Source organism: Littorina saxatilis, linkage group LG2, assembly GCF_037325665.1.
Source record: "Littorina saxatilis isolate snail1 linkage group LG2, US_GU_Lsax_2.0, whole genome shotgun sequence".
NCBI lineage: Eukaryota > Metazoa > Mollusca > Gastropoda > Littorinimorpha > Littorinidae > Littorina > Littorina saxatilis.
In genome coordinates, this window is record NC_090246.1 from 72,498,971 (window position 1) to 72,524,677 (window position 25,707).

Here is a 25,707-nt window from a genome sequence, read left to right on the forward strand (position 1 = left end):
TGGACGAACCTTATTGCTTTTTATATTTAGTCAAGTTTTGACTAAATATTTTAACATCGAGGGGGAATCGAAACGAGGGTCGTGGTGTATGTGCGTGTGTGCGTGTGTGTGTGTGTGTGTGTGTGTAGAGCGATTCAGACTAAACTACTGGACCGATCTTTATGAAATTTGACATGAGAGTTCCTGGGTATGAAATCCCCATACGTTTTTTTCATTTTTTTGATAAATGTCTTTGATGACGTCATATCCGGCTTTTCGTGAAAGTTGAGGCGGCACTGTCACGCCCTCATTTTTCAACCAAATTGGTTGAAATTTTGGTCAAGTAATCTTCGACGAAGCCCGGGGTTCGGTATTGCATTTCAGCTTGGTGGCTTAAAAATTAATTAATGACTTTGGTCATTAAAAATCTGAAAATTGTAAAAAAAAATAAAAATGTATAAAACGATCCAAATTTACGTTTATCTTATTCTCCATCATTTGCTGATTCCAAAAACATATAAATATGTTATATTCGGATTAAAAACAAGCTCTGAAAATTAAATATATAAAAATTATTATCAAAATTAAATTGTCCAAATCAATTTAAAAACACTTTCATCTTATTACCTGTCGGTTCCTGATTCCAAAAACATATAGATATGATATGTTTGGATTAAAAACACGCTCAGAAAGTTAAAACAAAGAGAGGTACAGAAAAGCGTGCTATCCTTCTTAGCGCAACTACTACCCCGCTCTTCTTGTCAATTTCACTGCCTTTGCCATGAGCGGTGGACTGACGATGCTACGAGTATACGGTCTTGCTGAAAAATGGCATTGCGTTCACTTTCATTCTGTGAGTTCGACAGCTACTTGACTAAATATTGTATTTTCGCCTTACGCGACTTGTTCTTGTTTTGATGCAGCCATTTGAAGACCACTCCCTTCGCCTTTCCGTCCACGCCCAACACCCTCACCATACAGAAACACACACACACACACACACTGACACACACACACACACACGCACGCACACACACCGCGCACACGCACACACACACACACACACACACGCACGCACGCACACACACCGCACACACACACACACAAGCACACGAACGCTAACGCACGCGCCGAACACATACGCCCACCGTGACAAACACTAACACAGGCTCACACACACACACAAACACAGGCACACAAACGCACACGCACATAACACACACACACACACACACACACACACACAAACACAGGCACGCTAACGCACACGCACATAACACACACACACACACAAACACACATGCACGCACGCAAACACACACTCACACATAAACCCACACCGTCACACAGACCCAATTGATTTTTCTTGTTTTGATGCAGCCATTTAAAGACCACCGTCCCTTCGCCTTTCCCGGCGTCCACGCCCAACACCCTCACCATACAGAAACACACACACACACACACAAGCACAAGCACACGAACGCTAACTCATTAATTAATTGTTAAGCTTCCAAGCTGAAATGCAATCCCATAGTCCGGGCTTCTTTGAAGATTGCTTAACCACAATTTTAATCAATTTGATCGAAAAATGAGGGTGTGACAGCGCCTTAACTTTCCAAAAAAGGCCAGATATGACGTCATAAAAAAATGTATCAAAACAAGGAATAAAACCGTCTGGGCATATTATACTCATGAACTCTCATGTAAAGTTCCATGAAGACCGGTCCAGTAGTTTTCTCTGAATTGCTCTACACATACACGTACACAGACACACATACACCACCACTCTCGTCTCGATTACCCGTTTATGTTGAAGCATTCAGACAAAACTTGAATAAATGTAAACAAACAAACAAAACGATACTTTGACAAGGGAAACAACCGCTGTATATTGCCCTTTTAATTGAAGCATGATTATTACCTCCCCTGGAGACCACTAAATTCTTGCGGCAGTCAAGGGGAAAATCACTTGACTCTTGGAAATGAGAAGCTTCTACGAAAAAAAATTATGACAAGAAACAATCAGAAATTAATGTAACAGCTTCAGCAACCCACTTATCGGTAGCTGAGATGACAGGTAATCCTTGGGACCAGCCAAAGCTTTCAGAAATGTAGGTGTCCTTTCATGAGAAGTATTCCTTGCTCTCATAAAATGAATATTTGGTGTGGCATAAGTACACTTTGTGACTGGTGTAACAAGCACACTTAGACAGACAGGCAGACATATATGAATACAGCCAGACAGATATGAATACAGACAGAAGGACAGAAACACATTTACACCCATGCACGCACACAAACACACACAATAAAACGAATCACACAAAGTTACAGAAATAGATTCTTTATTTATGCGTATCAAAAAGATGTACAATTTTCTACAAAACAGTTCAGGGAAAAGGCAAACAAGGTACAATCATCTGTTAAAAATAATAATTTCTCAATTTTCTTACAAAAGACAACAAAAAGTGCATAATCAAAAGAAACATCTACATCTATGAATACATGAAATGGATAATATCTTCTGAGACAAAGCAACAATAATATAATTCATTAAAAAAAAAACCTAATCATGACACATAAAAAATAACAAGAAAAGCAAAAAGGAATGGAAAAAAAAGGAGAAAAATGGAGAAAAAAAAGAAGAAAAATAGACATACAAATAAATCACATCTAATCCATAATTATCTAAATTTGTGATTGCATCATTAGATTATATTCTGAGACAAATTCTACAAGTAAAAGTAACAAACAGCATAAATTCATTAAAGTGGAAGTGGTCCAAAAAACAACAAAGAAATATGAATATCTATTCATAGTCAATAACGACTTTCTTTCAGCAGAAGGCTAGCACAACACATGCTGTCAGATAATTCTGAATTGTAGCACCGTATCTTTTTAAAAAGGCAAATAATAATAATAAAATGAAATTGAAAATAAAAAAGAGAAAGGCAATCAGAAAAACATCACAATTTTGTTGGAGTTTTAAAACACAGGCTAGCAAAATATCACCCTTTTTAAGGCACACTAACAATCGTAAACAAAACACTGTGTACCATCATGCTTTTTTAAACAATTTCCCCTCCCCCCCCTCAAAAAAAAAGCATTCTTTAAACTTCACACGTTCATTTGATTGACAGTAGTAACAGTCTTTGATTCGACCTTCCATGGCCGCGAAAAAACACATTTGGTCCAAAAGTCAAAGTTCACCGAACGACGAAAAGAGAAACTGGTGTGGTGGTACCAGCTAGGGACTGTGACATGGAATGTTGAATTAATTTCTCCTCATGAGTCGTTGAGATAAAGAGAAGGGGAATGTTGTGTAGGGAAGCTGGGGGTGGGGGTGAGGGGTTGTGGAGAGAGGGAGGGGTGGGGGGAAGGGTGTAGGTGTGTGTGTGGCAAGGCAAGAAGTGATGGAGGATCAGATCACAGCATGGTGGTACTCTCGGGGTAGGTGGCAGGCTGGGACTGGGATTCTAGCTGTGTCGCTTGATGCTCACTGGAGATAAATAAAAAAGAACAAAATGAATGTTAGCTTCAGTTTTCTGGACAAAACAACAATGACAATAACAATGACAATACAAAACAAAAACCATGGCACAAGATATACAAAAACCCCACTAACACCGTATAAGAATGTGTAAGTGGAGCGTGGTCGAATGTCCATGTGTGAATGGGTAAGTTGAGCGAATAAGAATGTCCATGTGTGCGATGTGTAAGTGAGACATGGATGTGTTCATGACTGAATGCGTAAGCACAATGCAAGGAATGGCCAGAGAGGTATGTGGGAGGTGTGTTTATAACCTGCCCTGTTATATAGTGCTATATGTCTTATGTAAAAACAATGTCCTGTTTGTATTATTGTTATGTACCACGCCTGAATTTCTCTATGAGATAATAAAGTATTCTTATTCTTAAACAGATACACGGACCTCAAATCCATAAGCAATACCCCCCCCCCCCCCCCCCCCAACATATTCCCAAGATTTTAGCCTAATCTGTTACTCCTTTTGTACTTGCTTCAGACTTACGCCTTTAAAAAAAAAGAGAATTGAATGTGTGGGTGAGTGAAAGAAAGAAAGAGAGAGAGTTAGAGAGAGCAAGAGAGAGAGAGAGAGAGAGATAAAGAGAGTAAAATAGTGAGAAAATGTGTGTGTGTCTGCGTGCATGTGTGTCAGTGTGTGTGTGTGTGTGTGTGCGTGTGTGTGTGTGCGTGTGCGTGTGTGTGTGTGTGTCCTGAGACATATCAGTAGTCACTAACACGTTTTACATCATGAAAATAAAAGGATAGGGGTCTACCTCATGACTACAATACAAAATGAGGAAGTGAAGGGGGGATGGGGGGGGGGGGGGGGGCGGGTAGAGACACCAACAGTTAACATTCTAAAAACTATCGGGTAACAAAGAGAACAGCTTGAACTGAAACTTTTCTCTGCTGTGTCCTACTCTAAAACACAAGCACACACTTTGAGGCCCACGGTCTATTTGCTCAGGGTTCAGTAAACATTGCCTTGCACCTCTAACTCATCAAGAAAACAAACACACCCAGTCATGATGGGCTAAAGCCGTCTCCTTCGCTTTGCTTAGCTTTGAGCAGAAAAAAAGTACAACGCTACCCCCCTTTCAAGACCACCAAAACAATCTGAGAAAATCACTGACTGGTCTTCAAAAGGAGAACAATTTACAGACCTTATGATCATAAAAGTTAAAATTAACAAGTCCCGTAAGGCGAAAATACAACATTTAGTCAAGCTGTCGAACTCACAGAATGAAACTGAACGCAATGCAATTTTTCAGCAAGACCGTATACTCGTAGCATCGTAAGTCCACCGCTCGTGGCAAAGGCAGTGAAATTGACAAGAAGAGCGGGGTAGTAGTTGCGCTGAGAAGGATAGCACGCTTTTCTGTACCTCTCTTCGTTTTAACTTTCTGAGCGTGTTTTTAATCCAAACATATCATATCTATATGTTTTTGGAATCAGGAACCGACAAGGAATAAGATGAAAGTGTTTTTAAGTTGATTTCGAAAATTTAATTTTGATCATAATTTTTATATTTTTAATTTTCAGAGCTTGTTTTTAATCCAAATATAACATATTTATATGTTTTTGGAATCAGAAAATGATGAAGAATAAGATGAACGTAAATTTGGATCATTTTATAAAAAGATTATATTTTTTACAATTTTCAGATTTTTAATGACCAAAGTCATTACTTAATTTTTAAGCCACCAAGCTGAAATGCAATACCGAAGTCCGGCCTTCGTCGAAGATTGCTTGGCCAAAATTTCAATCAATTTGATTGAAAAATGAGGGTGTGACAGTGCCGCCTCAACTTTTACAAAAAGCCGGATATGACGTCATAAAAGGTATTTATCGAAAAAAAGAAAAAAAAGTCCGGGGATATCATTCCCAGGAACTCTCATGTAAAATTTCATAAATATCGGTCCAGTAGTTTGGTCTGAATCGCTCTACACACACACACGCACAGACAGACAGACACACACACACACACACACACACACACACACACACACACATACACCACGACCCTCGTCTCGATTCCCCCTCTATGTTAAAACATTTAGTCAAAACTTGACTAAATGTAAAAAAGGGGGGGGGGGGGGGGGGGGTGGGGGGTCTGAATTCCCCGGGATATTAAAAGAGACATTCCAGTGTACCTTCACTGTCGAAAACTCATGAAGTTTTTTTTCTTCCTTGCACTGTTAGTCCTGAACTAAACAAAAATAACACGTTTCTCTTTTCCCACTGATGACTGCACCAATACTGACCAGTACAAAAGGCTCCGATCTTTAATTTAAGTTGTAGTTGTTGTTTTACTCTCTGTAGTTTCCACGAAGTTGCTTTTGTTGCTCCACAAACATAATTGTTTGCTTGTTTGTATGTTTGAGGTTTATTCTCCTGTTGTTTCTTTCTTTTCTTTCATTTTTTTTAGATTTATGATTTTTTTTTAAAGTTCTTCATGGTGTTTTTTCATTTTTTTTTTTCAAAGTACTTGTGAAGGTGTGCATGGCGGTTTTTTTTAATTTGCAGTTGATGCTGTTTTTGTTATTGTTGGTTTTTCTTCTGAAAAGAGCATTTTCTGTACTCTTCAACATTTACAAAGAACAGCATTTTGGAAGAACTTCCATTTTCATAGCAACAAAATTTCCTGTTACTGACCTCTGGTAGACAGGGTTGACAGCTGCTGCCACACCAGGATCATGTGACGTGTGTTGAACATCCACCAGTCCGTCACCCTGCAGTCGCAGGCCCACCTCTCCGTAACTGTGGATGGCCTCGTCTGGTGGCACGTACATGTTCAGACTCTGGAAGAGCAGAAAAAAGGGGTTGTGTTTGAGAGATAAACAGGTTTTCAGAAACTAAGTCAAGCTCAGAAAAGTGCATGGGTACAGATGACCACATACAGACACTCGCACATTTTATGAAACGTTCAGACATTGAAACTGTACACACAGACACACACCGACAGTGTAATATTACGATAAAGAACATGAATTGTCCTCACCTGTGTTTCATACTCTCTCAGGAAGCTTGGTGGTTCCACAAATTCTGGGTTGTCATAGGAACTCTGGTAAATGCGATACTGGTTGATGAACTTCATGTATCTGGAAAAAACAAGAAATTGGTCCAGAACTCGATCAATCAATCTAACAGCTATTCCTGTGATGAAGCTAAAAGTTTGAGACAGGAATAAACCAAAACAAATCACTCTCTTCGAAATAAATGTCAAGACTTTCAACACCACACTGGGCCTACACTTTCTTCTTTTTTCAACAGCTGTCATATCAGTGCAGGTGTTAAATCAGAGTGCTGTATTCTCAAGAATCGATTCAAATTGCCTGCATGTGAATACCTTATTCAACAGTGTGCTCTTACCTACCGCATCAAAATCTTACCACCTGGGTATAAAAAGCCACAGTTGGGTGGGTGCCTTCTGACCTGATTTCATCAAAAACTGAGTCTCCTGATTTAATCAACACCAAAGTCTCATAGCAAGCATCAATCCTTCAAAATCTGACACCAAAATAAAAAAAAATTAAATAAAAAATATATAACAAAAGTGTCCTGCAAGCTACCTTCCCTTCTCCCGGCCTTACCTGGAGTAGGTGAAGATGATGACGATGATGCCGACGATGCAGAGGAGGATGATGATGGCAGCCAGGGCGACGAGTGCTGCCCACGGGTCATCCATCCACCAGATGTACGACTTGGTCAGCATGGTGCGCGTTACTGTTTTCTGTTCGTACGGCAAACGGATGCTGCCGATCTCTCTCTCAATGTTATTACCCACAGCTGTCGTGATCCTATTCTGCTTGTTGGTGGCCAAAATGCTGCACGCAGAAAACAGAGAGAGACATACGTGAGTGAGTCGGTTGCAAAAGTGATGAAGTGAACTTCAGTTATCTGACGAATGAGAAAAAGAAGAACTTCAATTCAGTCTGTGGTACAGTGAAACCTTTCTTCAAGACCTAAAAAAATCCCAAGAGGTCTTTAAAAAAGGGAGTCTTGAATTATGGAAGTAAATTATAAACTCTATGAGTAACAACAAATCTTGGGAATCAAAATCTTAAAACAGAGGATGATCACAAAACAAAGTGAGGTTTTAAAACAAATGGAGGTCTTAAAACAAATGGAGGTCATACAACAAATGGAGGTAATACAACAAATGGAGGTCATACAACAAATGGAGGTCTTAAAACAAAAGGAGGTCATACAACAAATGGAGGTCATACAACAATTGGAGGTCTTAAAACAAATGGAGGTCATACAACAAATGGAGGTCATACAACAAATGGAGGTCATACAACAAATGGAGGTCATACAACAAATGGAGGTCTTAAAACAAATGGAGGTCATACAACAAATGGAGGTCATACAACAAATGGAGGTCTTAAAACAAATGGAGGTCATACAACAAATGGAGGTCATACAACAAATGGAGGTCTTAAAACAAATGGAGGTCTTAAAACAAATGGAGGTCATACAACAAATAGGTCTTAACAAAGGGAGGTCTTATAACATATCTCAGGGCGGGGATGTAGCTCAGTCGGTAGTGCGCTGGATTTGTATCCAGTTGGCCGCTGTCAGCGTGAGTTCGTCCCCACGTTCGGCGAGAGATTTATTTCTCAGAGTCAACTTTGTGTGCAGACTCTCCTCGGTGTCCGAACACCCCCGTGTGTTCACGCAAGCACAAGACCAAGTGCGCACGAAAAAGATCCTGTAATCCATGTCAGAGTTCGGTGGGTTATAGAAACACAAAAATACCCAGCATGCTTCCTCCGAAAACGGCGTATGGCTGCTTAAATGGCGGGGTAAAAAACGGTCATACACGTAAAATTCCACTCGTGCAAAAAACACGAGTGTACGTGGGAGTTTCAGCCCACGAACGCAGAAGAAGAAGAAGATAACATAGGAAGGTCTGTCTTAAACAGAGGGTTATCTCAAAAATGAGAGACTGGTCTTAAAACTGAGTTTTCACTGCAATGGCAAAACTGATCAAGTAAACTTCAGTTGGAATGAAGACACTCCCATGTGAAATGTAAGGATGCATGGCGTTCACATCCTGATCTTGTTTCAACTTGTCAAAACCATAAACAATCCACAAAAAGGGCAAGGAATAACCAAAAAATTAAGCATGATAGTTCTTTTGGAGTATCAAGTTATGCCTAGCATTATGAAATAACAGTATCATACAGGGAATTAACCTTCCCTTCAGCTTATGCAGCACACTTCTTCGTCCGTAAAAGGTCAAACAAAAAACAAAATTAAACAAATATTTCACAACCACATTGAATACTGTAATAGAAACTCACATAAGCCAGGGAAGATTAGGTTCAATACATGTATTAATCACACACGCCTGTGTGTCATGGTGGCGAATTTGTCTAAAGTCTACTTAAATTGTTTAAAAACAAATAAACAAACAACAAAAACTCTTACCATTTTGTGAAATAAATTGAAAAGTACCGGAAAAATCCAGCCAAGAAACACACACCCAACCAACACAACACACACAGTATCTATCTTCAAACAATAGACCTATGCGATTTAAAACACAGAGAAGCACAAGCCACACCAACAAACCCACCAGCACGTTTCTAACCAAGATGGGTTCAAAACTGAAGTTTTCACCCTCAGCTGCAAAGTGGCAAAGAGAGAAAACTAAGGTGCAGCATTTGGAAAGAAGGGAGGTAATGAGTGAGTTGGGGGGAAAAGGAGTGAGGTTGGCTGAGGGTGACATACAGGTGGGACAGGGGGAAGGTGAGGGTGGACTTAAAGAAGTGTGTACAGCCTTTCATGAAATTTAGAACCGGTGAAAATAAGTTATCAATTAGGAACTGGAGTTTAATTCTGGACTAAAAGTGAACTAACAGCAAGTTGGGGGGTGGCGGAGAGGTTGGAGGGGGGTGGGCAGACAAAAAGAAGAGATCAGGGACGAAAGGTTACGGATGAGCCTTAGGTTTTTATGCCCTTTGAATCATGAAGCTGAATGTCAGAGCCATCAGAAAGAGAGGAAGGTGTGTATGTGTGTGTGGGGAGAGATGGTGTGTGTGTGTGTGGGTGGGAGGGGGGTGAGAGATAGTGTGTGTGTGTATGTGTGTGTGGGGAGAGATGGTGTGTGTGTCCGTGCGTGCATGTGTGTCTGAAAGAAGCAACATGGAAAAGTGCAAAGATGTGTAAGCATGCAAATTTAACACACACACACACACACATACCCTCTCTCACTTTAAACCTGTACACAGCTTATACAGAGGGACAGAGACAGAGAGAAAAGACACAGTGTAGCTGACAGAGAGGGGTAGCAGCTAAGCACCTCCCTGTGTCAACACATGACGGCAGGCTAAGTCAACAGGATCAGGCCCCCCCTGACCCCTCCCTTTGGTCCCCTGACCGCTGGCTCCGCTATGTGGCAACTAAACGCAAAGAGAGACCCCTCGTCAGGCGCTCACTCCCCCCCTGGTCCTTCTCTGTTTGGAATGACTTAGCACCTGCCTCTACTGCGCTGTCAAGCTTTCACAAATGATGACAGTCATGTGAACCTCTTTACAAGCCTCTCTTTTGAGAAAAAAATGTCTGTGATGTTCGAAGTTAAATGTCTGTAATTTAACCCCCAGCGAGCTTTCTCTCTTCTAAGAAATGTTTGCTTAAGGTCTTGAAGCTATAATGTTCACTGTTACAAACTCTTGCCTCAAGTCTTTCTTTCTTCACTTTTTCTCTGTTCCTTTATCTTAGTCTGTGCTCATTCAGTGTCTGAACTAATGTTGATTACCTGTGTTTAAATGTAAGCTTTGATTCAAGTTTTGCACTTGAATTTATTGAACATTTCACCCTCAATGCACTTGTTCAATTGTTTTTGTGAAGAGGACAGAGATGCAATGTTGCTTTATAAAGAGGCCTGCTCTCAAGCAGATCATGTCACTATGTAGCTTTCCTCTAACGCTCAGATCATGTCCACAATGTAGCTTTCCTTTAACGCTCTAGCAACAATTTTTCACTTGTTTGCTGAAACAAAACCTAATGACCTAAACCTACATTAAAACACCAGTAATCAACATAGCTCTGACAAGACTGGCCACAGAAAATGACAAAGGAACAGAAAACAATGGATCACTGAAAACAAAACAAAAAGACTTCTTCTTCTTCTTCTGCGTTCGTGGGCTGAAACTCTCACGTACACTCGTGTTTTTTGAACGAGTGGAATTTTACGTGTATGACCGTTTTTTACCCCGCCATTTAAAACAAAAAGACTGAAGCAAGAGACTGTCACAGTGACCCTCCATTTCACAACCTCAACAAAATAGGTCTTAAAAAAAAGACTCTCTGGATACAAATCGCCAGACAGTTTTCTTAGAGTAGGGCAGAAAGAAAGGTCTGAAAAGAGATCATAGGACAGGTTTCACTGAAGAGAGGCCTTCAATGGTCAAGTGTTGGTCAGCCACTTCTTCTTCCAAACTCCCACAGCTTTTATGTGTATGACCGTTATTACTCCGCCATTCAGGCAACCATACTCCTTTATTTGGGGATGCATGCTTGGTATTTTCAAGTTTCTATAACCCACGGAACTCTGACATAGATTACAGGATCTTTTTCGTGTGCACTTGGTCTTGTACTTGCGTGTACACACGAAGGGGGATAAGGCACCAGCAGGTCTGCACATAAGTTGAGCTGGGAAACCCAAATCTCCAACTTTAACCCACTAGGCGTGGCCAGGATTCGAACCCACAACCTTCCACTTGGGAAGCCAGCGTCTTATCCACTAGGCCACTGCCCCCATCCAGGTCAGCCACTCATGATCACCTCAACATCTTAGCTACAGTCAAGAAGCCACATAGACACATGACAGTATTAGGCTAACAGAAAACAGACACAAAAAACAGAGATTACTCACAAGTCCTGAGCTTCCTTGCTTGTGGCGTTGAGCAGTCTGTAGGTAGTGTTGGGATACCCAGCCACAAAGATGATGTCCGTGCTGAAAGACAAACAACACAAAACTTTTGATACAGGTCCTTTCTTTGATTCCTACAAATTAAGTACTCTCTAACCTTTAGCAACAGTATGTGTTTTATCTTCATTACTTCCCAACATTGAGCTGGCTAAGTAAACACACACACACACACACACACACACATACACATGCATGCACACACATACACATGCATGCACACACACACACACACACACACACACACAAACATACAAATACACATACATATACACACATGCACTCACAAACATGCACTTTAAAATATTACATGCTTTGGAGAAAAAAATAGGAGCCACAGAAAAATGTAATAAACAGAAGGCATCCAAGCAAGAAACCTAAACGAGAGAGAGAGAGAGAGAGAGAGAGCAGAGAGAGAGAGAGGGCAGAGACAAAGAGAGAGAGAGACAGATAGACAGACCGACAGAGTAAGACAGAGAGAGAGAGACAGACAGAAAGTGATGGCTGCAGAGAAAGAGAGAGGAAGCGAGGGAGAGAGAGAGAGACAAACAGACAGACAGACAGACAGAGCTAGAGAGAAAGAGAGAGAGCAACAGCTGTAGTGAGACAGAGAGAGGGAGAGAGAGAGGGAGAAAGAGAGACAGACAGCTGCACAGAAAGAGAGGGAAAGATAGAGAGTGACGGAGGAGAGTGATGACTGCACACAAGAAGAGATAGAGGGGGGGGGGGGGGGGAGAGTGAGCGAGAGACAGAGACAGGGAGTGATGGGTGCAGAGAGAGAGAGAAGAAGCGAGGGAGAGAGAGACAGACAAACAGACAGAGAGAGAGCGACAGCTGCAGTGAGAGAGAGAGGGAGAGAGAGAGGCAGAGAGAACAGCTGCAGAGAAAGAGAGAGAGTGAGAGAGTGAGGGGGGAGAGTGATTCCAGGCTGCACACAGGGAGAGAGAGAGAGAGAGAGAGAGAGAGAGAGAGAGAGAGAGAGAGAGAGCGAGAGAGAGAGAGAGAGAGCGAGAGAGAGAGCGAGCGAGCGAGAGAGGACCGGCAACCAAGACTCCGGACTGACAGAGTGCACTTACGACAGTATATTGGTTATGATGTTGTTCTCGGTGATCTGTTCTCGCTTTCCTTCCACCGTCTCCACAATTATCACATAGCCGGTCTCATCCTGAAGCGTCCTGTAGACAGCAATGTGCATTTGTCATTTAACAATGTAATCCACTTGCAAAACACACACACACAAACACAAAATATGAACACACATATAAGTCCTTTGGTGTTACACGCACGCACGCACGCACACACACACACACACACACACACACTCACATCTAAACACAAAAGTCCATGCATGTAAACATACACACATAACATACACACAAACACACAAAAACACACAAAAACACACACGAACAGACTAGCACGCACATGCACACACACACACACCCACACACACCAGATTGCATGCCTGCAAACACACACACACATACACAAACACACCTACACACATGAGACTGCATGCTTGCAAACACGCACACACACACACACACACACACACACACACACACACACACACACACACACACACAAACACACCCTGACACATCCCAATACTGTTTTTCTCACCAACAGTTTGCACTCTAACTTACTCTGTGATAACTGGAAGTCTCTGCAACACTTCAGCACGGGTCATGTCGTTCACCGGCATCACAAAACGATTCACCTCTTCAATGACGTTGATCTGTGGAGAAATCACACATGTTTCATTAAAACTAACTACAATCAGTCAGCTTGCTCAGACGAAAAAATACAAACTCATGAAATAACCTGTGCAGGAAAAGTTAACTTTAAACAAAAATTCATCCCAAACAATTACCTTAACTAAAAAAATTTCAATTACTTTTAATAAAATAAACATCTTCACTAGGAGCAAATTTAGCTTGTGTATGAAACTATAAGACTGTAAGAGAGACAGACAGACAGACAGACAGGTAGACTCACACCACCACACACTCTCACACACACTCAACACGTAAACATACACACATAAAATACACACAAATGAACACACACACACACACACTCACAGACTAGCACACGCGCACACACAATAACGGTCAAATGTCACATCGAACGCCAACATACAAACATAAAGAAAACAAGTCGCGTAAGGCGAAAATACCATATTTAGTCAAGTAGCTGCCATTTTTCAGCAAGACCGTATACTCGTAGCATCGTCAGTCCACCGCTCATGGCAAAGGCAGTGAAATTGACAAGAAGAGCGGGGTAGTAGTTGCGCTAAGAAGAATAGCACGCTTTTCTGTACCTCTCTTTGTTTTAACTTTCTGAGCGTGTTTTTAATCCAAACATATCACATCTATATGTTTTTTGAATCAGGAACCGACAAGGAATAAGATGAAAGTGTTTTTAAATTGATTTGGACAATTTAATTTTGATAATAATTTTTATATATTTAATTTTCAGAGCTTGTTTTTAATCCGAATATAACATATTTATATGTTTTTGGAATCAGCAAATGATGGAGAATAAGATAAAAGTAAATTGGGATCGTTTTATAAATTTTTATTTTTTTTTACAATTTTCAGATTTTTAATGACCAAAGTCATTAATTAATTTTTAAGCCACCAAGCTGAAATGCAATACCGAAGTCCAGGCTTCGTCGAAGATTACTTGACCAAAATTTCAACCAATTTGGTTGAAAAATGAGGGCGTGACAGTGCCGCCTCAACTTTCACGAAAAGCCGGATATGACGTCATCAAAGACATTTATCAAAAAAATGAAAAAAACGTTCGGGGATTTCATACCCAGGAACTCTCATGTCAAATTTCATAAAGATCGGTCCAGTAGTTTAGTCTGAATCGCTCTACACACACACACACACACACACACACACACACACACACACACACACACACACACACACACACACACACGCACGCACATACACCACGACCCTCGTTTCGATTCCCCCTCGATGTTAAAATATTTAGTCAAAACTTGACTAAATATAACAAAAACACATGACAGAAAAAAAACTTACGATGACAAGAGTGTCAGAACCCTTAGGTGGGGCGCCCATGTCACGGGCTGTGATGTCAAAGCGGTACTGGCGCACACTAGGTGACATGAAGTCCTCGGAAAACTCCTCGGTAGCGTAGAGCAGTCCAGTCTTCAGGTCCACGTTGAACGGGGGAGGAGTTGCAGAAGTGGTAATCTTCTCGAAGTACTCCACTGTACCGTTCTCACCCAGGTCGGGGTCGGTAGCCTGTACAAGTTATGTATGTAGAGGTTAACAGTTTGCTGTGTGAATTGCGAGGAACTACTTGAATAGTATCACAGTGGTTGTTGCAAGACAGACAAGAAGGGCAAAGCCCATACGACTCACATGCTTGACCTTGACAGCAATGACATCATACACTAAGAACTGCTTTACACATTTTTCCTACCAAAATACATGTGACCTTGACCCAAGGTCAAGGTCATCCAAGGTCATGCAACACAAAGCTGTTAATTCAAGACATAGGAAGTACAATGGTGCTTATTGGCTCTTTCTACCATGAGATATGGTCACTTTTAGTGGTTCACTACCTTATTTTGGTCACATTTCATAAGGGTCAAAGTGACCTTGACCATGATCATATGTGACCGAATGTGTCTCATGATGAAAGCATAACATGTGCCCCACATAATTTTTAAGTTTGAAACAGTTATCTTCCATAGTTCAGAGTCAAGGTCACTTCAAAATATGTATACAATCCAACTTTGAAGAGCTCCTGTGACCTTGACCTTGAAGCAAGGTAAACCAAACTGGTATCAAAAGATGGGGCTTACTTTGCCCTATATATCATATATAGGTGAGGTATTGAATCTCAAAAACTTCAGAGAAAATGTGAAAAATAGCTGTTTTTTAGGCAACATTTATGGCCCCTGCGACCTTGACCTTAAAGCAAGGTCAAGATGCTATGTATGTTTTTTGGGGCCTTGTCATCATACACCATCTTGCCAAATTTGGTACTGATAGACTGAATAGTGTCCAAGAAATATCCAATGTTAAAGTTTTCCGGACGTCCGGACGGACGGACGGACGACTCGGGTGAGTACATAGACTCACTTTTACTTCGCATGTGAGTCAAAAAGGGAAAAATAGGTGGGGAAAAAATTCACACACTTCCATAGACGCATGCAGACACATGCACTATGAACAGCTTATCATGCATTGGAACAAACACACACACACACACACACATGCACCCACACCCACCCACCCACACACACACACAAATATACATGCCCAGGCAAACACAAACATCAACACCAAAGTACGAGCAGCGATTACCACCAAAACTTTCTGCACCACTGCCAACTAATCCCACCCCCACCCCCACAGACCGACCTGAGACACAAAACACTTACAAACACTGATCCAGGGAAGAGTTTGTTGGCGTCGGTCTGGGGCATCAGTACGGGACTATCAGGCTTGGACTCGATGGCGATGGCACCAATGTACATGTTGCGACTGCCTTCAGGCAGAGATTGCTGCTGGTCTGGCATGGTAGGATATTGCCACGTCGGTCCGTTGTCGTTCACGTCCAGCACGTCAATGATGACCGTCGTCCGAGGAACAACATCTGTTGGGCAAAATGGGAGCAGTGATGAAAGAATGTACAAGCGGGCCCACTTCTTTGGCACAACTCTACTGATTAAATTATATACCGCGAGACACAGGCAGACACACACGGACACAGACAGACAGACAGACAGACAGACAGACACACACACACACACACACCCTGCATACAGATAAGCAGACAGGTGGACAGACACTCACAAATATAAAAACACAAACAGGGGTGCATAAACATATATTGAAGTACGGATCATTATGAAAACAGAACGAGAAAATAGGACTGTTTTCAAAAGTTTCACAGACCACTGCCTAGATCAGTGAATGTGTGTGCCTGTCTGTATGTGTATGCATGTGTGTAGAGCGACCAGTCGCGTCAGCAAGAAACATGAGTGGGACTGAAAAATGTTATGAATCCTGAAAAGACGCTGAAAGGTTTGTATAATTAACAACCAAAAAACCGTCACCACAGACATTACGAATCCGGATTTCTGGCATATACCGGAAGAATCCCACCCATGAAGAAAGAAAACTCACTGAAGATATAGGTAGTGGCGTTGGTAGCCTGTCGTTTCTTGCGGCTCGAAGTGGGCTCAAAGGCGACCCCGACCTCCAGCGTGTGTCGATCGAACTGCTCGCGGTTAAGGTTCCTGATCAGTGTGACTATGCAGTCCTTTCTACCCAGGGGTTTTGTGATTGTAAAGAATGCTGAAAGAACACAGGCAGTCATTTTATGTCTGCAGCTCAGCACCTCCACGGACACAGGAACAAAAGTACCAGCAAACCTTTGTGAGCCTGCATGGGAAAACCCAGCTAAAGACGCAGCGAGCTATTTTCGCCTACAATGGAAATAGGTCAGAAGGGATAAAATGATCAACCTTCAGATTTACTGCTAAATCGCTTTATTGATCATCCAATAAATAAGCCCTCTTTAGAAAGTTCCTCCGCCACCGTGCTGGGGAGCTGCGCAGGCCACTTGTCGAAGCGAAAAGGGTCTCCGCTGGATTCCATTCTTGCACAAAGTCCAAGCGTAGAGCTAGTGAAGAGCGCTGCTGCCAAGAGCTAGTGAAGAGCGCTGCTGCGACGCGGGCGCAAGTAAAAAGCCAAGTGAGCGGTCCACTGCTGGTCAGTCAAACATACCTGACATCAGCTCACAATTTAAGACAAAAATGCACCATAAAAAGCATGCAGACCGAGGGGTTGTGACTGGTGGTACCCACCAGCCACAGGCACAGTAAAACAAGTGTTTAAATTATATTTATACTAAATAACACATATTTTAAAACAGCACTGTGAAAAACTATCAGTTAGATCAATTCTGTTTTTTGTAAAATATTTGTCAGAGTCTGAAGTTTCATATCATTTCAAAAAGTAAACATTTTCCCATTTAGCCTGGTTTTCCCATGCAGGCTCACATTTGCATGAAGATATAAAATGGTAAGATGCAGGCTGAGGGGTGGGGGAGTGGGGGTCAGCAATTTGCTTTAAACAAGCTTTTATTCAGTTAGACATGGTACAGTAGTAAAACAAGTAATAATAGGGACATGAACGCTTATATTACGTGCCCTATACATGTCGGCAATTTGACATAAAAATGCCAGTTTTTTTAAGACACTAACATTCTCTAACTTTCCAGTGGATGAGAAACAATGAATGGACAAAAATACTTGAACGGGGCAGCTAAAAAAATGAAAATACAAGTTTTTGGAAGATATCCAAAACATCTGAGACAGAATCTAAAGCAGCATGAACTGTGTCCATTCTTTCTTTCTTTATTTGGTGTTTAACGTCGTTTTCAACCATTCAAGGTTATATCGCGACGGGGAAAGGGGGGAGATGGGAAAGGGGAAATGGGGGAGATGGGATAGAGCCACTTGTTAATTGTTTCTTGTTCACAAAAGCACTAATCAAAAAATTGCTCCAGGGGCTTAACTGTGTCCAGGAAATGAACTATCATATAAATGAAGCAACAAGACTTACGGCCTTCGGGACCCACAGGAATCTGTGAGATGAAGTTACACTGCACCGGTCTATCCCCCTGGTTGTGAACCTCCAGCGTTACCACGTTTGAGTCTTTCGGTTGATTTTCGGGCAGTGCCAGGCTGCACGAAACAAAACAGGCACTTCAATGTTGGAACAGGCATAAAAGTGAAAGCACTCTATGGCCAATGATATAAACAGGGCGCGTGTGTGCAGTGTGACAAACTCAAGCATAAAAAGCATCCTCGTTTTCATTTCCACAAAGGATTAGTCAATATTTGTTACCCTTATCTACAGCAGCCTGTAAAGCAGTACAGCAGTGTGTAAAGCAGTATGTAGACTCAAGACTCAAATGTTTACTGTCCTTATAAAAACAAGGAAAATGGCCATGCAGTGTCGGGCGGTTACAGATATAAAATACATCACATTTACTAAGAAAAGCACTTCTTTTTTTTTTAAAGTAAAGCACTTTTTTTTTAAAGTAAAGCACTCTCTATCAGGCAGTGTGTACACAAGTATCTTGACTTACTAGTAAATCGGCTGGTTGAATCCCAGTTCTCCCTGTGTGGTACCCTGAGGTCTGACCAGGATGCTCACATTTGCGATGTCTTCCCTTGGCTGCCAACCCAAGTCCTGCACTCGTACCATGAACTGTGGACACCAAGCAGAGAAAGGACTTGAACATTGTGAACAATCAGTACAAATCAATAAGGGGCCGGGGGCCACGACGCTGAAGATTTTGTAACATTTGAAGTGCAACAAACGTCCATTCTGAGGCTTTCGAGTTGTCAAAATCATATATGTGTTACTCTTTTCGATCATATCTTTATAGTTATACTAGTTTCTCAACGGATTTAGATCGATCTCAAAAACGACCCTGGACGTCTCCAAAAATTCAGGAAAAAATCCGGAAGCATCCCTTCTCTGACCAAGAGCAAACAATGACCATCTGAGGTATGTCAGCTTGACAGGTCAAGATGGAAAACTGTGTACTGTGTAAGAACAAGATATACAGAGACAAAGAAGCAGTGCATGTGAGATAAGTTGTCATGCAATGGCTGACGACAAGGTTTGATTTAAGGAGACAAAGAATTTTTTATGAATCACCAAAAAAGAAGAAAAATGTAAAGATGCCAGCTCAATTGATTTATATTAAAAAAATTAGTTGCAAAAGAAAAAGTAGGAGAAGGAGAGTTAAGTCTAATAATGTCCTAAAACCAGTCAAAGAGCTGTGAGCACATCATTATAAGAAATGTTTGAATCGGTCTTCAACACGTGTAGATGACAACTGTCTTGTTTTTTCCGTGTCTCCATCTTAGAACTACCTGATCTAATGTAAGGCAAGCACATCCCCTCTGTCACCTAAACCACAAGAAACACAATTCATTCATTCACTGTGAATGGAAACTCTTATTGTGTGTCAAATCTTGTAACCACACAATTTCCCCTCAGTTTTGTTCTTTTCCTCTTGTTTTACAGTGGAATCCCCCTTTTAAGACCCCAGCCATGTTGACCAAGGTTGTTTTTTTTAGCCGATACCAGCTGTGCTGCAGTAGGTCAAGACCCCCCAATTTAAGACTTCCTCCTTTTTAAGACCTTGCTTTCCCACAATTCCTGGTCATAACTTCTGTAAATTTTCCTCCATTTTAGGACTCCCTTCTTTTCAATTAAGACCTGATTTTCTCAGATTTTGAAGGGGCTCCACTGTATCTTGGATCTTTATTTTAATCCTTTCCACGCAAAGTTGTAAGAAAAAAATAATACAAACATTGAGAAGTTGGTCACGGTTGTTCTCTGTAAACTGGTTGTAGCGTGTGCGTCTGGAGATGAGACCAATGCTGTCAATCTGGAAGAAACGAGCGTCGGAGGTGTCTGGATTCACCAGTGAGAACCGGATTTGAGCGTTCGGCGTCTGAAATAAATGCAGATATGAATTAATGTTAAGTTCTTGAAGTGTTTTCTTGAATGAAAAGAAAAAGTACTCCATGTAAAAGACAAAGTGTCTCATCCACCAGAGTAAATATTTCATCCAGCATAGCAGGCATTTCTAACAGAGCAAGTATTTCATCCGGCTTGGCAAGTTTTTCACTTTACAAAACAAGTCTTCCAGCAAACAAAGGGAGAGTTGTGCGGAGCATATGCACAAGAGTGTGTCTGTGAGTGAGTGAGTGAGTGAGTGAGTGTGTGTGTGTGTGTGTGTGTGTGTGTGTGTGTGTGTGTGTGTGTGTGTGTGTGTGTGTGTGTGTGTGTGTGTGTATGCTTCAGTGCGTGTGAGTGCTTATGTGTGTGCAGTCTGTGTGTGTGCGTGCGAATTAATATGCATGAGCGCATGTGTGTGCGCGTGGTAATGTATATGTATTATGTCGGTCTGTGAGAGAAAAATCATGCAGTGTGTATGATGACAAGAGAACAACAAAAACACGCATCCTAGACATACATGTAGACTTTTTTTTCGGCCAACTTACATTTTTATTGTAATCGTTGTCCTTGTCATCGTCCACAGCAGTCACATTCACAATGGTGACACCTAGGTCTGCACCGTTCAGGTCCTCACCATTGTACGGGTCGTTGATGAAGCGAGGAGGGTGGTTGTTGCGCACGATTAGAATCTCCACTGTGGTAGACGCTGTTCGTGGTTGTGGGGACCTGTCTTCTGCTCGGATTATCAGCTGGGGAAGGAAAAGTTCATGGTAATCATTGACAAAAGAGATGAAAAATGGTAACAGCAACGACGGGCGCTGTGGCGGGGGTGATAAGACGTCGTCGGCCTCTTAATTGGAAGGTCAAGGGTTCGAATCCCGGCCGCGGCCGCCTGGTGGGTTAAGTGTGGCGATTTTTCCGATCTCACAGGTCAACTTATGTGCAGACCTGCTTGTGGCTTATCCCCCTTCGTGTGTACACGCAAGCACAAGACCAAGTGCGCACGGAAAATGTTATCCATATCAGAGTTCGGTGGGTTATAGAAACACGAAAATACCCAGCATGCTTCCTCCGAAAGCGGCGTACGGCTGCCTAAATGGCGGGGTAAAAACGGTCATACACGTAAAATTCCACTCGTGCAAAAATACGAGTCTACGTTATGTTATGTTATATGAAGTCTTATATCGCGCGCGTATCTCCAGACTCGGACTCAAGGCGCAGGGATCTATTTATGCCGTGTGAGATGGAATTTTTTACACAATACATCACGCATTCACATCGACCAGCAGATCGCAGCCATTTCGGCGCATATCCTACTTTTCACGGCCTATTATTCAAAATTGCTTAGGCACAGTTAATAATTGTCTACCTATACCCGTGTGACTTGGAATAATAGGCCGTGAAAGGTAAATATGCGCCGAAATGGCTGCAATCTACTGGCCGTATAAAATTTCATCTCACACGGCATCACTGCAGAGCGCCTAGAACTGTACCCACGGAATATGCGCGATATAAGACTCATTGATTGATTGATTGATTCCAAGTCACACGGGTATTTTGGTGGACATTTTTTATCTATGCCCATACAATTTTGCCAGGAAAGACCCTTTTGTCAATCGTGGGATCTTTAACGTGCACACCCCAATGTAGTGTACACGAAGGGACCTCGGTTTTTCGTCTCATCCGAAAGACTAGCACTTGAACCCACCACCTAGGTTAGGAAAGGGGGGAGAAAATTGCTAACGCCCTGACCCTGTGTCGAACTCGCAACCTCTCGCTTCCGAGCGCACGTGCGTTACCACTCGGCCACCCAGTCCTCGTGGGAGTTTCAGCCCACGAACGCACAAGAAGAAGAAGGTAACAGCAACATCACTGTGTACAGCATGCCATCATGACCGGACTAAGATCAATACATCTTATCTTTCTCTGAATGGATGAACACAGAGTTACTTCATTGTACTTAACAAGTTATCACAATTGAGATTTGATCAGTGAACAAAAAAAACAAAAAACTCCCGGCAATACAAAAACCGAATACAAGAATTATATTACAGCAGTCCCTGCACTGTACGACCCCTGGCGTGAGCGGCCACCTGACATGTACGGACACATTTGCTCGGCACGGAGTGTTTTCCTTCTATATTTGCCCCCCCCTTAAACGGACACCTGCAAAACGTGGACACGGACACTCATTTTTGGTCCCAACAGCAGGTCATACCTGCAAAGTACGGACAGACCATCGTCAAATTTTCACCACACCAAAATCGATAACAGAGCAGTCCGGCTCTTGGTACAAAGGTCACAGCCGCAAAGGCCTGATGACAGTCTCTGTTAACTTGGGTGCACGTGTACCCATCAAGAGGGGGTTAATTTGGGTCAGGAATGGACTGTACACGCACTTTCTTGCTTTCAAATGCGAAGATGCCAACATGAAACTGCACTATGCTCTTTAGTCTTGTCTGTTGGACGTAAGCAACAGAAGCCACAGTCGATGAAGGCCCTCCGAGAAAGAGAGTGAAAAATCGGCCACCGTTCTCAGCATTGCGTGTCTGTGTGTAACCTCTTTCATTGACAAGAATTACTCTTGTTTCCCCGCAGCCTTGACCAGTGAGTCGGTTACCTAATCTGTGAACCCTTCAGTTGTGTTGCTTTGTCAAAAGTTAGACACAGTCAACTGGTTTTGCTCTGAGTGAACAGTGCAGCTGGCCTCAATTAGCCGGTGACACCTCTCTGGCCACAGCACCAAACAGTACATGGCTGGGGGGAGGGAGAGAGAGGGGGGGGGGGTAGCTGGCTAAACTCAGTGGGGTGTCCGGTGTCACTGCATGTCAGCAGGAAGAGCATTGGAGAGAAATAGAGAGGTGTACTCTTCCAAACAATTTCCAAGGATCAGTTGTCAGGGCTTAGGGTAGTCAGTGAGGGAGAGTGAGAGCGGTGTTGTGTATTGGCATGCAGTCAATAAAGCCAGACAAGAAGAATGATTATGACATGCGGCTCTATCTGCTGGTTTTTATTCAAACTGGTTTTCAACGCTTATTCTCACAAAACATCTGCACACCTGCCTCTGTGCTGTGTTTGTGTGGCTGCTTTCATATGATGTCAGTGCATGGTGAGTGCGTTCACTGCCTTGAGGATTTATTTTATCTCTTCTTTTCAACACCATTCATACAAATCATTTTTTGCAGAACGTTTAACAAAATATTAGGAGTTGGATGTTATCGTTTATAGTAGCCACAAGAAGTGGTTAGCATAGACTCAAACATGTTGTGTGTGTGTGTCTCTGTGTGAGTGTATGGGGGAGGGGGTGGTGTGGTCACCCCTCCCATGACCGGCCACCTGCAATGTACGGACAGGTTTGCTATGGCCCAAGGGTGTCCGTTCATGAGAGGGACTGCTGTATGCAAATACAAAACTTAATTTTGACATGTCACGATATATGCACAAGAAAGTACAGACAAACACTTGCGCACCCGCGTGCAACCCCACACACACACACACACATGCATGCTCAAGCATAGTTACACTCTATCTGACTTTGTTTCTGTCTCTCTCCCAAACACATACAGACAAATATACATATGACAAAACCTAACCGAGAGTACTTACTCTGACACGGTTGGGTGCGTTGACCTGTTTGAGGTCCCGAGCGAGAATGATCTCGCCACTGGTACTACTGACAGTGAAGTAGTTGTTGTCGATCTGGTTGCCGTTGACAGGGTCAATTGTTTCTACTCTGTCCACGTAGTACAAAAGCTGACCACTAAGACTCTGCAACATCAGTTGACCCATGTCAGTAATGCCGTATTTTGCATGCTCTTTTGTGTGAATGCGAGTGTGTGTGTGTGTCCCTTTACCGGGATCTTCACAAGACAAATGACAGCTGCCTAGATACAGAGGTATTTGAAAACAGCTGTGCATGCACAGAATCTTTCCATTAAATGACAATTACCTTTTCTGTGTCACCAACTCTATTTTAAGCAAAATTCTCCTTAATTTGAAACAGCTGATTAAATCTTTCTTGCGTTTTTGTGAGAAGAAAATTCAATAATGAAGATGTAACAGAACACACAGTGAAAGGAAAATCACACACAAAAACTACAACAGCAACCAATATTCCATCAAAAGCCATCTAACCATACCATGCAGGCCTAACATACAACTTACATTGGAATTGTCAGCATCTGTGGCTGACACGGCTGATACTGCGGTCTGCACAGGATGATACTCCGAGATGGTCACATTGGTGAACGGGCGGCTGAATACTGGCCCGTTTTCATTGCGGATGACCGTGATGATGACAGTGGCCTGAGCCTGGCCCGGGGGCTGACGTCCATCGCTCGCTTGCACAACAAACTGAAAGTGTACACAAAGATTTAGCCACAAATGTTCAAGTGTGTGCCTCTGTATAAAAGTAATAGGCAGACAGACAAGAAAGAATGAAGAGAGAGAGAGAGAGAGAGAGAGAGAGAGAGAGAGAGAGAGAGAGAGAGAGAGAGAGAGAGAGAGAGAGAGAGAGAGAGATAGATAGAGATAAGAGAGAGAGAGAGAGAGAGAGAGAGAGAGAGAGAGAGAGACAGACAGACAGACAGACAGACAGACAGACAAGAAAGAATGAAGAGAGAGAGAGAGAGAAAAAGAGAATAGGTGGGTGTGTGCTTGGAGGTGGGGGTGGATGATGGTGTGCTTGTTGGTGATTTCAAGCACTCATGCAAAGACACAGACATAACAATTAATGCATCAAAAGTGCTAGCAGATGAGTGAAAGCAACATTATCCCCATGACAATCTTCATAATTTCTTCTTTTTACCCCCATGATGATCTTCATAATTCTTCCTTTTTACTCTCTTCTTACCTTTTGTGCTATTTTTTTCTCTGTGTGTGTTATTGTTTTTTGCTCTTTTTTTGTAACCTCTAAAATCGCATTGGCAGATACAAAGAGACACTCACAGTGTAAGAAGACTGGGTTTGGGTCAGAACACTCTGTTTCAGGGTGATGATGCCATTGCCGTCAATGTCAAAGTACAAGCTGGAAAGGTCACTTGCTGCCAGAATTTCGTACGTCACAGGATCCTGCGGGGAAGAGAATCAAATCAAACGTTCAAACATCTATCACCAACACAGTGCATCCATTGGAAATCTCAAGACGATCGAGGCACTCAAAACAGATACACATCTACCTTGTCAAGAAAAGAAAGTTTGGAGGTATAATCTTTACACTATCCCCATACAGGTTACACTATCATAATACACCCAGGAAAAGACGCAGGTACTTGCTGGAGTCAAAAGCACGTTCAAGCATGAGTTGCCCAACGAGATGCACCAACACAAAACTGTAAACCTTATGGGCAGAATACACCTGCGCAGTTTCAGCGGCACAGACAACGCACTGCCTATTATTTATGCCGCGATAGGGATTATGACGAGTACTTGGCCTGTTTTCCTTTCACGCAACGTGTAGCGGGCTGGGATCATCTGCAGTGCGTCGTCGGTCCTGCTGAAGTTACATAGGTGAGCGGAGCCCCTTACACTGTCTCTACCAAGCGGAAAGTGAGTTCAAGCACACAATGCGCCTGACGGAATGTGAAAGACAAAGTGCTGTGAAGCTTACCGAGTGGAAAGTATGTTCCGACACACAAGCTGCCTGACAAAATGTACAAAACAAAACTGTAAAGCTCACATCGTATCTTCAAAAGTAAGTTCTGACACAAGAGAGGTCGACT

The 25,707-nt window shown here is 42.4% G+C and overlaps 1 protein-coding gene across 1 annotated transcript in view; it reads right to left on the reverse strand.

The window, feature by feature from the left end:
* Positions 1–2,307: 2,307 nt before the first annotated feature.
* Positions 2,308–25,707, reverse strand: part of LOC138959676 (uncharacterized) — a 204,976-nt gene continuing 181,576 nt past the window's right edge. Inside the window, exons 167-183 of the mRNA XM_070331253.1 lie at positions 24,935–25,057; positions 24,152–24,340; positions 23,594–23,755; positions 20,533–20,736; positions 19,836–19,979; positions 18,597–18,718; positions 18,068–18,189; positions 16,625–16,795; positions 15,877–16,091; positions 14,504–14,728; positions 13,091–13,182; positions 12,521–12,619; positions 11,391–11,471; positions 7,099–7,332; positions 6,507–6,606; positions 6,161–6,306; positions 2,308–3,478 (exon numbers count right to left, since the gene is read on the reverse strand). Of these exons, the coding sequence (XP_070187354.1) occupies positions 3,406–3,478; positions 6,161–6,306; positions 6,507–6,606; positions 7,099–7,332; positions 11,391–11,471; positions 12,521–12,619; positions 13,091–13,182; positions 14,504–14,728; positions 15,877–16,091; positions 16,625–16,795; positions 18,068–18,189; positions 18,597–18,718; positions 19,836–19,979; positions 20,533–20,736; positions 23,594–23,755; positions 24,152–24,340; positions 24,935–25,057 (2,502 nt within the window). The 3' untranslated portion in view covers positions 2,308–3,405. The remainder of the gene's footprint in view (positions 3,479–6,160; positions 6,307–6,506; positions 6,607–7,098; positions 7,333–11,390; positions 11,472–12,520; positions 12,620–13,090; positions 13,183–14,503; positions 14,729–15,876; positions 16,092–16,624; positions 16,796–18,067; positions 18,190–18,596; positions 18,719–19,835; positions 19,980–20,532; positions 20,737–23,593; positions 23,756–24,151; positions 24,341–24,934; positions 25,058–25,707) is intronic.